The 12,175-nt window shown below is 45.0% G+C and overlaps 1 protein-coding gene across 1 annotated transcript; it reads left to right on the forward strand.

Moving 5' to 3' along the window:
- The first annotated feature begins 2,906 nt into the window (after positions 1 to 2,906).
- On the forward strand, positions 2,907 to 11,480 carry LOC120935709 (protein kinase C theta type-like). The gene is made up of 6 exons (XM_040347767.1): positions 2,907 to 3,398; positions 3,738 to 3,991; positions 6,995 to 7,196; positions 7,998 to 8,186; positions 8,995 to 9,123; positions 11,364 to 11,480. Exons 1-6 carry the CDS (start codon positions 2,907 to 2,909, stop codon positions 11,478 to 11,480), a joined length of 1,383 nt encoding a protein of 460 aa, XP_040203701.1.
- Positions 11,481 to 12,175: the final 695 nt, after the last annotated feature.

Here is a 12,175-nt window from a genome sequence, read left to right on the forward strand (position 1 = left end):
CTACTAATGACGGCGATCAGCGATTTTTTTCGTGACTGCGACATTATGGCGGACACTTCGGACAATTTTGACACATTTTTGGGACCATTGTCATTTTCACAGCAAAAAATGCATTTAAATTGCATTGTTTACTGTGGAAATGACAGTTGCAGTTTGGGAGTTAACCACAGGGGGCGCTGAAGGGGTTATGTTTCACCTAGTGTGTGATTACAACTGTAGGGGGGTGTGGCTGTAGGAGTGACGTCATCGATTGTGTCTCCCTATAAAGGGCTCTCCCCGTTCTTCAGTTCCGGGGACCGATCGCGGGACCCCAGCGGCGATCGGGTCTCGCGGTCCCGGAGTTTAGGACCCACGGCTGGGTAGATGTAAACAACGTGCCGGTACGTCGGTCTGCCCAGCCGTGCCATTCTGCCGACTTATATCGTCGTGCGGCGATCGTTAGGTGGTTAAGGAAGCTTCTTCTAAAGATGATGCACAAGAAATCATGCAAACAGTTTGCTGAAGACAAGCAGACTAACACACTGAGGCACTGCAAAAACGCCCTAAAACGTTAGGGTCTTAGCGGTGCTTTACCAGCACATTGGGATTGCAGATGAGGCTTCGCTGGAATAACGCTCGAATAACGCCCCAGTGTGAAAGGGGCCTTAAAATGAAGGAAAAAAATGTATTTTTTTAAACAAACTATTACCCGAGTGCGTCACGTTTCGCTATGAAGGCAAATTGCGCCAATTTCCGAAATTGCGCCAAGTTCTGATGGTTGACAGCGGCACTATCAAACAATTGCAACAAGTACCACGGTTACAGTAAATTGCGTCAAGCTCCAATGGTTGCAAGTTGTGCAATTACCCAAGTGTAAATGTAATTCTGCAGAGCATCGCACATGTCTCCCAGGGCTGCAGAGCATTGTGCCTTTTCGCTGCAGAGCATCACACCTTTCTTTACAGAGCATTACACTTTTCCCTACAGAGCATTGTGCCTTATCTGCAGAGCATTGCGCCTTTCTCCCAGGACTGCAGAGCATCACACCTTTTGCTACAGAGCATTGTGCCTTTCACTGTGGAGCATCATGCCTTTCTCTGCAGAGCATCACACCTTTCTCTACAGAGTATTGCGCCTGTCGCTGCAGAGCATTGTGCCATGCTGCAGAGCATCACGCCTTTCTCTCAGGGCTGCAGAACATCATGCTCTTTTGCCCTTTTTTACAATTACACTTAAAAGCAAGCTAAGTTACACAGAAATCTGCATAGCATCATACCTTATCTCTGCAGAGCATCACACCTTTAGCTATAGAGCATTGCGCCTTTCGCTGCAGAGCATCGTACCTTTTCTCTGCAGAGCATTGTGTCTTTCTCCCAGGGCTGCAGAGCATTATGCCTTTCGCTGCAGAGCATCATGCCTTTCCCTGCAGAACATCTCGCCTTTCTCCAAGGGCTGCAAAGCATTGCACCTTTTCACTGCAGAGCATTGTGCCTTTCTCCCAGGGCTGCAGAGCATCACACCTTTTGCTGCAGAGCGTCATACTTTACCTGCAGAGCATCACACCTTTTTCCCAAGGCTGTAGAGCATTGTGCCTTTTTTCCCCCGATTGCATCAGTTGCGTAAATACATTTACATTAAAAGCATTTTTAGCTGCAGAGCATTGTGCCCTTTCTTGCAGAGCATCGTGCCTTACCTGCAGAACATTGCGCCTTTCTCCAAGGTCTGCAGAGCATCGTGCCTTTCTCCCAGGGCTGCAGAGCATCACGCCTTTTCGCTGCTGAGCATCTGGCCTTTCTCCCAGTGCTGCAGAGCATCGCGCCTTTCTCCCAGGGCTGCAGAGCATCGCGCCTTTCTCCCAGAACTGCAGAGCATTGCGCCTTTTTTCCCCTGATTGTGTCAGTCGCGTAATTACATTTACACTTAAAAGCATTTTTATGTCTTTAAAAAAAAGGGGAAAAAAATTACATTTAAAAAGAAAGAAAAAAATGTATTTCGCTATCAAGGCAAATTGCGCCAATTAGATATGTTTTATAACTGAAAATATTCCTTTTTTAAAATTTTCAGTGTTTTTTCATTAATTTTTATATATTTTTTTTTACCAAAAAGATTGAAGACGCTATAACAAAGAAACCAATTAATATAAACTTTTTTTGTTTGTTTATCAAAGACATGAACCAGAATACATTTTGGCCTGAATTTATGTAGAAATTTGATTTTTTTAAATATTTTTTGGTGATATGTTTTATAACTGAAAATAAAAAAAATAAAAAATATTATTATTATTAAAAAAAATAATAATAATAACAAAATAAAAATAAAATACCACCAAAATAAAGCTCTATTTGTGGGGAAAACTGTAAATGTCATTTGTATACAGTGTTGCATAATGATACAATTGCCAATTGAAGCTAAATAGCAAAAATGTTCTGGTCATGAAAGGGTTAAAAGCGTCCGGCGCTGACATGGTAAAAGAAAAGAAAAAGATCCTTATCCTGGTGTGTTATCTTTGTGAAATTTGCCAATCTGAGGACTGCACATTTCATGGATGGGATTGTGTTTCTGAATGTGACATTTATCAATGGCAAGTAAAACCGGAATAAACTGGTTTATTCCCGAAATTTAAATCTCAACAGTCATCTCCCCTCCCCCGCAGAATAGAGAAAATTTGAAATTTGACCGTTGAAACAGCTGGACTTGTTTACCTATTGTGACATCACAGCAATAATAAGGGGAGGAGTCAAGTGACATCCCTGCGACGTGATTGGACAGTGCCGCAATAAATAGCAGCCTGACCGGAGGGGAGCACAGAAGAGTTCTGACTTCTCTTGAGTGAAGACGTGTTTTTCTGATCTCCTGAGATTTCTTCTTCTGACCTTTTTTTCTGTGATTTTCTCTGCGTTTTTAAACCAGTGAAAGGAGATAAAAGGATGATTCCTAAAAGCTCTAACACTAATAAGACCATGAATGTTGCAGCGATTAGAAACATCATGAGGAATGCTGTACCAGCTAGAAAGCCCATGAAAAATGTGGCAGTGGGAGACCCACCTCTTGTGACTCCCCCTAGCTGTGACACTAGAAACAGCATGAAACGTGTTACAGCCATTAGAAACATCATGAAAAATGCCTTACCATCTAGAGAGCCAATGAAAAATGCCGCAGCACAAGTCCCTGCTCTTGTGACTCCTCCGAGCTGTGACACTAGTAACACCATGAAACGTGTCGCAGCGATGAGAAACATCATGAGGAATGCCGCTCCATCTAGGAAGCCTATGAGGAATGCAGCAGTAGAGGTCCCGCCTCTTGTGACTCCCCCGAGCCGTGACATACAACGTGTCCAGTTACAAGCAAGACCTCCACGCTGTGACAGCCAATCAACCTTCATACTGCACCGTCTGCTCGGAGAAGGTGGATTCGGACAAGTAAGTTCTCATTTTCCCACCTAGAACTAGATTAGTAGCTCCACCCACAAAACAAATCCCTCCCCAGTAACTAGCCAATGTGTACCAGCCACCCGAAAAACGGACTCAGCTACTGGTAGACTTAATGATGTCACTGTGCCTTATGGAGGGGAGGAGCCGGGAACACAAAATGAAGAAAGCTCTCCCTGTCCTAGATATCAGAAGACGTCATGGAGCCTCACAGCCTTCATCAATAACTACTTGTGACTCCTCCCCAATGCTAGTTCCATCCTTTCCCAATAATGAAGAACGTTCTTTCCTATAATAACACAAATGATTTTTCTCTTTTCTCTCATTCAGGTCTTTCTGGCAACTCATAGCGCAACCAAGAAGATTGTGGCCATCAAGTCCGTCGTGAAGACTTCAGATCAACGTGACGCCATTGAAACAGAGCTGAAGGTCATGCAGAAGGCGGAAGGGTGCCCGTTTCTCACCCAGCTTTACATGACTTTTCAGACCCGCCATTCTGCCTGTTTCGCTATGGAATACGTCTCTGGAGGGGATCTGTTTGATTTCACCGTAAAGTATTCGCCTCTTCCGGTTTCCGTCATAAGGTAAGTCTCATCACCACAATGAGAATACAATAGAAAGCAATCTTTAGAAGAAATGTCCTTTTACAATCCAGGCTTTAGGAGTTTACAATTCCATTGGACTCCATTAGAATGCTTAGAGCTACATCAGTCCACCCAGATGTGACGTAGATACTTTAACCACTTGCCGACCGCCGCATGTATATGTACGTCCACAGAATGGCACGTACAGGCATATGGGCGTACATGTACGTCCCTGCCTTTCCGCGGGTCAGGGGTCCAATCGGGACCCCCCCGCTACATGCGGCGGTCGGATTCCCGCGGGGAGCGATCCGGGACGACGGCGCGGCCATTCGTTTATAGCCGCTCCGTCGCGATCGCTCCCTGGAGCTGAAGAACGGGGAGAGCCGTATGTAAACACGGCTTCCCCGTGCTTCACTGTAGCGGCAGTATATAGGGAGACTCGATCAATGACGTCAGTCCTACAGCCACACCCCCCTACAGTTGTAAACACACACTAGTGGAACCCTAACTCCTACAGCGCCCCCTGTGGTGAACTCCCAAACTGCAACTGTCATTTTCACAATAAACAATGCAATTTAAATGCATTTTTTGCTGTGAAAATTACAATGGTCCCAAAAATGTGTCAAAATTGTCCGAAGTGTCCGCCATAATGTCGCAGTCACAAAAAAAAATCACTGATCGCCGCCATTAGTAGTAAAAAAAAATATAAAAATGCAATAAAACTATCCCCTATTTTGTAAACGCTATAAATTTTGCGCAAACCAATCGATAAACGCTTATTGCGATTTTTTTTTTACCAAAAATAGGTAGAAGAATACGTATCGGTCTAAACTGAGGAAAAAAATATATTTTTATATATGTTTTTGGGGGATATTTATTATAGCAAAAAGTAAAAAATATTGCATTTTTTTCAAAATTGTCGCAAAAAATAAAAACCGCAGAGGTGATCAAATACCACCAAAAGAAAGCTCTATTTGTGGGAAAAAAAGGACGCCAATTTTGTTTGGGAGCCACGTCGCACGACCGCGCAATTGTCTGTTAAAGCGACGCAGTGCCGAATCGCAAAACCTGGCCTGGGCATTTAGCAACAAAATGGTCCGGGGCTTAAGTGGTTAATGTCACTCCGTCCCCCATAAATATATGAGGGACACAATACACAGCGGGGGACACCACGCCTCTGCCAAGCTTACATACTCTATATTATCATAGTAGGGTTGGGGTTCAAAGTAGACAGTTCATCCACATGCCATTCTGCAATGCCAGTTTCCCCAAAGCGGGCAGTGATTGCACCATGTGGGGAAGGAGATGGAGACAGTCCAGAGTCACCTAGTAACGTTCTTTAACCCCCTCTTGGCGGTATGATTCTGTCATATTTTTTATACTCAAAGCGGTACAATTGCTTTGCAAGGAAATTTGGCGTTTTATATTGTAGGCCTGTAATTCTTAGGAATAACTCACTTAAATCTGTCCAAACAAGAGTCTAGTAGACATCCCGGGTATGATAAAGTTTGAAACACAAAATCATAGATTATAATATAATAAATAACTATAAATAATTATAACAAATAATAATAATAAAAATTATTCAATAATGTAATCAAATCAAAAACACTGAAATGTGTTCAGTTGCAGAATTGTCGCTGTCATTACTTTCAGTGTTTGATGACGAATTTCCCCACAAATCGCTATCGCTCAATTCTGCAAGTGATTCTAATTTATTATCGCTGTTTGACGCTTTTTGGTTGCTATGGACAATCTCCAGTTTCCAGGCAGAAAGAAAAGTATTTATAATATAAAACTACATGTAGGGTACTGGACAAACCACTAGGGACACAAGGGGTGTGAGATAATTTTATACAGTAATGTAATCTGTAAGATTACAGTGTACTGTATGTATTGTGTGTTTTTTACTTTTTGAATTTGGCGCCGGGCTCCGCCCCCGTGTGTCGCAGCGCTCGCAGGGAATGGCGCTTGGCACTGTGGGGACAAGGTAAGTAACTTTTCCTGGATCCTGCGATGCGATCCTGAGTGTGGCTCAGGGGTTACCGCTTTTGGTACTGAAAATTCACCCCGAGCCACAATCGGGATTACCGCCAAGGAGGTGGAGAGGTTTCTGATGCCGGGAGACGGAGCGGGCTTTCTGATGGTGTGACTGCCATGATTGGCTGTCACAGTGGTCACATGATCAGAGAGCTCCCAATCCTATGTAGAGATTGGGAGCTTTCCTTTAGCCACCGGTAACTGTGCCGGGAGTGCATTCTCAGGACAGCTCTGTTTACATTCTGGTACCCATATATGCGGCCTCTCAGCGATAAGACCCACTCACCTAGAGGGCACATATATGCATACCACCAGTATGAAGGGGTTAACACTTCTGGACCAATGATGTACCGGTACCTCATCACCCTGGTACTGATTTTTAAAGGTGGCGTCTAACTAACCGTTGGATTTGTTTTATATGCAGCAGGAGGAGACTTCCTCCACTCCCGGCACCTTCCACTGCTTTCTCAGGCTCTTCCATCCTACCGGGAGACCCAGGCGACCAGCCGCCATGTCTACTGGCTGGTCAGCTGAACAAAGCCGTGATTGGCTATGGTAACCCGGATGTGATGACATTGTGACCCGACATTTTTAAGAAATCAAAATCATTCAAAAACACAGATCTCAGTGTTGTGGGTGCTTTTAAGGGCAGAGGAGAGACTTGGGGGTCTTATAGTACCGGTCACATGCCTATTACTGCAACAAGCATGTTTATAGCCTGGATCCTACCAATGGGTTCTCCCAGGAGACTCCAGAACCTGGGATCTGGTGAAACCAGAAATGGTGAGCAGGTGCCATACCCAGAACTCCAACCGTACGGTCACCTAAATAACCACAAAGGTGGGACCGGTAATGGGATAGAGCCAGGTACCCCCTCCCCCTATCCATGGATAATGTTTCTGCTTAAATCTAATGACTGTAAAATGTAATTTCTTCACAATCAATATTTTGTCTCTTTTATAGATTCATTGCGGCGGAAATATCCTGCGGATTGGAGTTCCTCCACGAGCGTGGCATCGTTCATAGGGACATCAAAGGAGGCAACATCCTACTGGACAACAAAGGTCATGTCCGCATTGCAGACTATGGATTGGCAGTAATGGATCTGTATGGCGATACGACGGTGACAGGAGTAGCCGGAACAATTGGATACATGGCACCAGAAGTAAGTCACGCTCTTTTTACCCATCACTAGGCCTCCTCTATTCAGTATATCACTATCCCTCTGATACTTGTAATATGAACATTTTAGACTGTATACAGAACACTGCAATGTAAATCACCTGATTGGTAATCATTAGGGTCTTAAAATATTTTTAATAATTTGTTAATATATGTGTCTATGGGGGGGGGCATCCATTGCATAGGCCGGCTCTGCCTCCTGGTTTAGCTGTTGGGCACAGTGGTTGTTCTTTGCTATTTCTCTTGCTTAAAGCGAGCCTAGCTACAATCTCTATAATAATGGACATATGAAATAGTAAACATATAAAAATGTAAAAAGCTACATCAAGGTTAATGTTCCAATGATTTCTACTGGAGAGCAGATATCACTACCTGCTCTCTGTTACACTCTGCAGAATTTCGGCCCATTCATTAAATGCATGCCACTGTGTAGAGTCTGTGGTATCCTATGAAGTTCTGTATACTTGGCAATACAAAGAGAACTCTGATTTGATTAGGGTGAGTCACATGACTAGGCTCGCGCTTAAGTTTTTTTTTTTTTTTTTTTTTTTTTTATGTTTACACCCATTCCCTGTAATAGCACTCAAAGTCCCAATTCCACCGCTGTGCTTTATAAATGTCATTTTTATGAATGTAGCGCTATTGCCACAGTAAGGACATACTGCTGCTTTGTAAATGCCTCCCTTAGAATACATGTTCAATATATATATATTATTGTTTCCCCTATAAAGGGATGGTAAGTTTGTAGGAACTAAGTAACTGATTTCTCTTCTCTGATTGGCAGGTTATAAACGGCGACTTCTACCAGTTTGAACCCGACTGGTTTTCCATGGGAGTTGTCATATACATCATGGCTACAGGCAGGATGCCATTCTGTACCCGTACCACCCAGGTATACAGGAAGGCTGTGAGTTATGAAGATCCTGTTTACCCCCCGGACATTGATCAACACCTGAAGAACTTCATAGATGGAGTAAGTACAAGACGTTTTCTAATTCTGAAGAGGCACAGGGAAGGTTTCTAGGCCTACTGCTGCTGCTTTAGGGATATAATGTGGGGGGGTTGCCAAGTCTGGTTGTCAGGCGGACTGTTGAGTAGTTTGGCTTCTTCATCCCATGGTGAAGATCCAATGGGAATACTTCATCCTGGAGCTGAGGGCTCAGAAGATGCCACATGGGGGTCAATCACTTTATGAGATTATTGAAGCAGAACTCCTCCCCATTTACTATTGTTTTGAACATAGTGGGGAGGATTAGATCACCTGCCATCATTTTAATCTTGTCTGTGTCCCTGTTGTGGACATTTTGTTACATATCCTGTCCTGGGGACACGGAAATCCCACCAAGGAGGGACACACAACAGAGAGGTTCTAACCCTTTCCAACTCCATTCATCAAACTGCTTTGATCGCCCTGTGCTGATAAATGATGTTAATGAGAAGAAAAAAAGATCTTTAAAAAAATCCAATCTCCTCCCTTTTCTTGTGGCTGTAATTCTACTTTAAGTGTCACCGCCAATCTAAAGATCTCAAGGAGTTAGAAGCGATCTAATGGCGGCACATCATAAAGTGTACTCATTTGTTGTGCTGGAATATAATATGAATTCCATCCATGTCAGCAGACATCCAGCACCTGTACTTGGCTATATGTGTCTTCACATGCTATGATCCTCCAATGGGTGAAAGGACCGCCCAGGAGGAGACGCACTGTAGTCAAAGTTTTTTTTTTCTTTTATAAAAAGTGCAAAATGAATGCAAAATAACTCTTAATTTCTCTTTTATAGCTTCTATGCAAACGTCCAGACAAGAGGCTTGGAGTCGGCAGAGACATAAGACGGCATTTATTCATGAGGCTCATCAATTGGAAGTCGCTGGAACAAGGGAAAGGATGGCCACCTTTCTCAGTAGCCCAGGTAAGTACACAAATCTTTATAGGATTAGGATTCAAAAAGAAGATTGTTACACACTGTAAGGAGCATTGCTGTGTCCTTACAGCTAATGTAGGGGGTACAGACATATCCCAGCCTGCATAAAAACCTCACAGACTAATCAGTCAATACAGTGGAACCTTGAATTATAATCCATTCCAGGAGAATGCTCGTAATCCAAAGTACTCGCAAATCAAAGTGAGTTTCCCCATTGAAATCAATGGAAACGGAAATAATTTGTTCCGCATTGACTTCAATGGCATGCAATACCGCATGCGGCCAGAGGTGGAGGGGTGCCGGAGAGCCTCGGAAACGGCCAGAAAAGGCCCGAAGACACCTTGGTTGACCTCGCAAAGACTCCGTTCCCGAGATGTCCTCTGGCCTTTCCGTGCATTTCCAAACAGTGGCGATCATCGCTGTTTGGCTCCTCTCGGCTCCGGCGCCCCCACCTCAGGCCAAACGCGGTACTGCACACTGATTTGGCCTGAATCGTGCTTGTTTTGCGAGACAACACTCGCAAACCAAGTTACGATTTTTAAAAATATAGGCCCAGATTCTCAATGGCGTTACGACGGCGCAACACCATTTGCGCCGTCGTAAGTCCTAATCTGGCCCCGGGTATCTGTGCGACTGATTCTTAGAATCAGTTACACATAGATACCCATTAGATCTGACAGGCGTAAGGCTCTTACGCTGTCAGATCTTAAATGCAATTTTTTTTCCCGCCGCTAGGTGTCGCATCGTCGTTTTCCACATCGTCTATGTCTATGCAAATTAGGTAATTACGCGAGATTCCCGAACATACGCGCGGTCGACGCTGACATTTTACGACGTTTACGTAGCCTAAGCGACGCGTAAGGTTGCCCCTGCTATTAGGAGGGGCAACCAATGTTAAGTATGGCCGTCGTTCCCGCGTCGAAATTTGTAAAAATTACGTCGTTTGCGTAAGACGTCCGTGAATGGCGCTGGACGCCATTTACGTTAACGTCTAAGCAAATGACGTTGGGGCGACGTCATTTAGCGCAATGCACGTTGGGTAATTTACCCGACAGAGCATGTGCAGTACGCTCGGCGCGGGAGCGCGCCTAATTTAAATGGTGCCCGCCCCATTTGAATTGGGCGGGCTTGCGCCGAGCGCTTTTACGATACACCGCCGCAAGTTTACAGGTAAGTGTTCTGAGAATCAGGCACTAACGCTGTAAACCTGCGGCGGTGTAACGTAAATCACATACGTTACGCTGCCCAGGAGCAACGTAATTGTAGGAGAATCTGGGCCATAGTGCTTGTATTGTGAAACGCTCGTTAACCGCGTTACTCGCAATCCGAGGTTCCACTGTATTTCATTTTCTACGGGAGAAGTAAATAAGAATGAAACTTTCTATGCATCAGACACAATGGGGATTTACTAAAACTGGAGAGTGAAAAATCTGATGCAGCTGTGTATGGTAGCCAATGAGCTTCTAACTTTTTGCTTGTTCAATAAAGCTTTGACAAAAAAAATACCAGCTGATTGGTTACCATGCAGAGCTGCACCAGGTTTTTCACTCTCCTGTTTTAGTAAATACGCCCCATTGGTGCACAGCTGGGAGTGACAGTTGAAGTGAGAAGGCGCAATGGTTCATAATACAATCTCTGGGCTGTCTAGGACATTTGGCTTTGACCATCATGATGTGGTGGAAGGCATGGGACCAGACATGTAGTTTGCTTCTAGATTTGTATCATATCTGCTCCTCCACTGCATGGAAAGAGGAAGAAGGTTCTAGGTCATATTAAAGAAGTTGGTCAATGTTAAAGACCAATTTAAAAATAAATAGAAAAAATGCACAGTAGGCAACCACCACCCCCACCCTACCCTGCACTCTAATGTTTTATGCTTGTAAACTCTAGGGGCAGAGAAAGAGGAACCTCGCCCTAACCTCTCTGCATCACCATGTACAATACAGGCCTATCAGTCCTACATTGTATGTGAGGGTAAGCATGTGACCGTGGTTGGGAAAGCTTCGGAGAGGGTCTGTGAGGGACCTGCTGCATAGATGAAGGCTGTCCAAAGCAAGGAATAAATTATTACACCAATCAGCCTCCCCCCCACACACACACACACACACAAATACTGCAATGGTAATTTATACGTGTTTCTGGAATTAGACTTTAAGCAATATCCTGATATTTACTCAAGTCAGAGATCTATGAATACAGAATCTCATATTTGTCTTTTCATTTTGCAGCCCTTGGACATGGAAACAACTTGTCGACTTCCTCCATCAGCGATCGATGTAAAGGCATTGGAAATTCCAGGAAGAAAAATACACATTCCTGGATTCCTAAACATCGACAAGCTGTGAGGAGGCCTGTCATGCTGACAACTTGTACTGTCATGCCTGTCAACATGTAGTGTGTAGTGTGGTGTGTGTTGTGTATGGTGTGTGTTTTGTGTGTAATGTGTGCAGTGTGTGTAGTTTTTAGTTGACAGTGCCTGCCAGCAGGGTGCCAGCCAGCAAGCCACCCACAGCAGGGTTCCAGCCAGCAAGCCATCCACAGCAGGGTGCCAGCCAGAAAGCCACCCACATCAGGGTGCCAGCCAGAAAGCCACCCACATCAGGGTGCCAGCCACCCACACCAGGGTGCCAGCCAGAAAGCCCACCCTCATCAGGGTGCCAGCCAGAAAGCCCACCCAAATCAGGGTGCCAGCCAGAAAGCCACCCACATTAGGGTGCCAGCCACCCACACCAGGGTGCCAGCCAGAAAGCCCACCCACATCAGGGTGCCAGCCAGAAAGCCACCCACATCAGGGTGCCAGCTAGAAAGCCACCCACATTAGGGTGCCAGCCAGAAAGCCCACCCACACCAGGGTGCCAGCCAAAAAGCCCACCCACACCAGGGTGCCAGCCAGAAAGCCACCCACACCAGGGTGCCAGCCAGAAAGCCCACCCACACCAGGGTGCCAGCCAGAAAGCCACCCATATCAGGGTGCCAGCCAGAAAGCCATCCACACCAGGGTGTCAGTCAGAAAGCCCACCCACACCAGGGTGCCAGCCAG

Source organism: Rana temporaria, chromosome 4, assembly GCF_905171775.1.
Source record: "Rana temporaria chromosome 4, aRanTem1.1, whole genome shotgun sequence".
NCBI classification, from domain to species: Eukaryota; Metazoa; Chordata; class Amphibia; order Anura; family Ranidae; genus Rana; species Rana temporaria.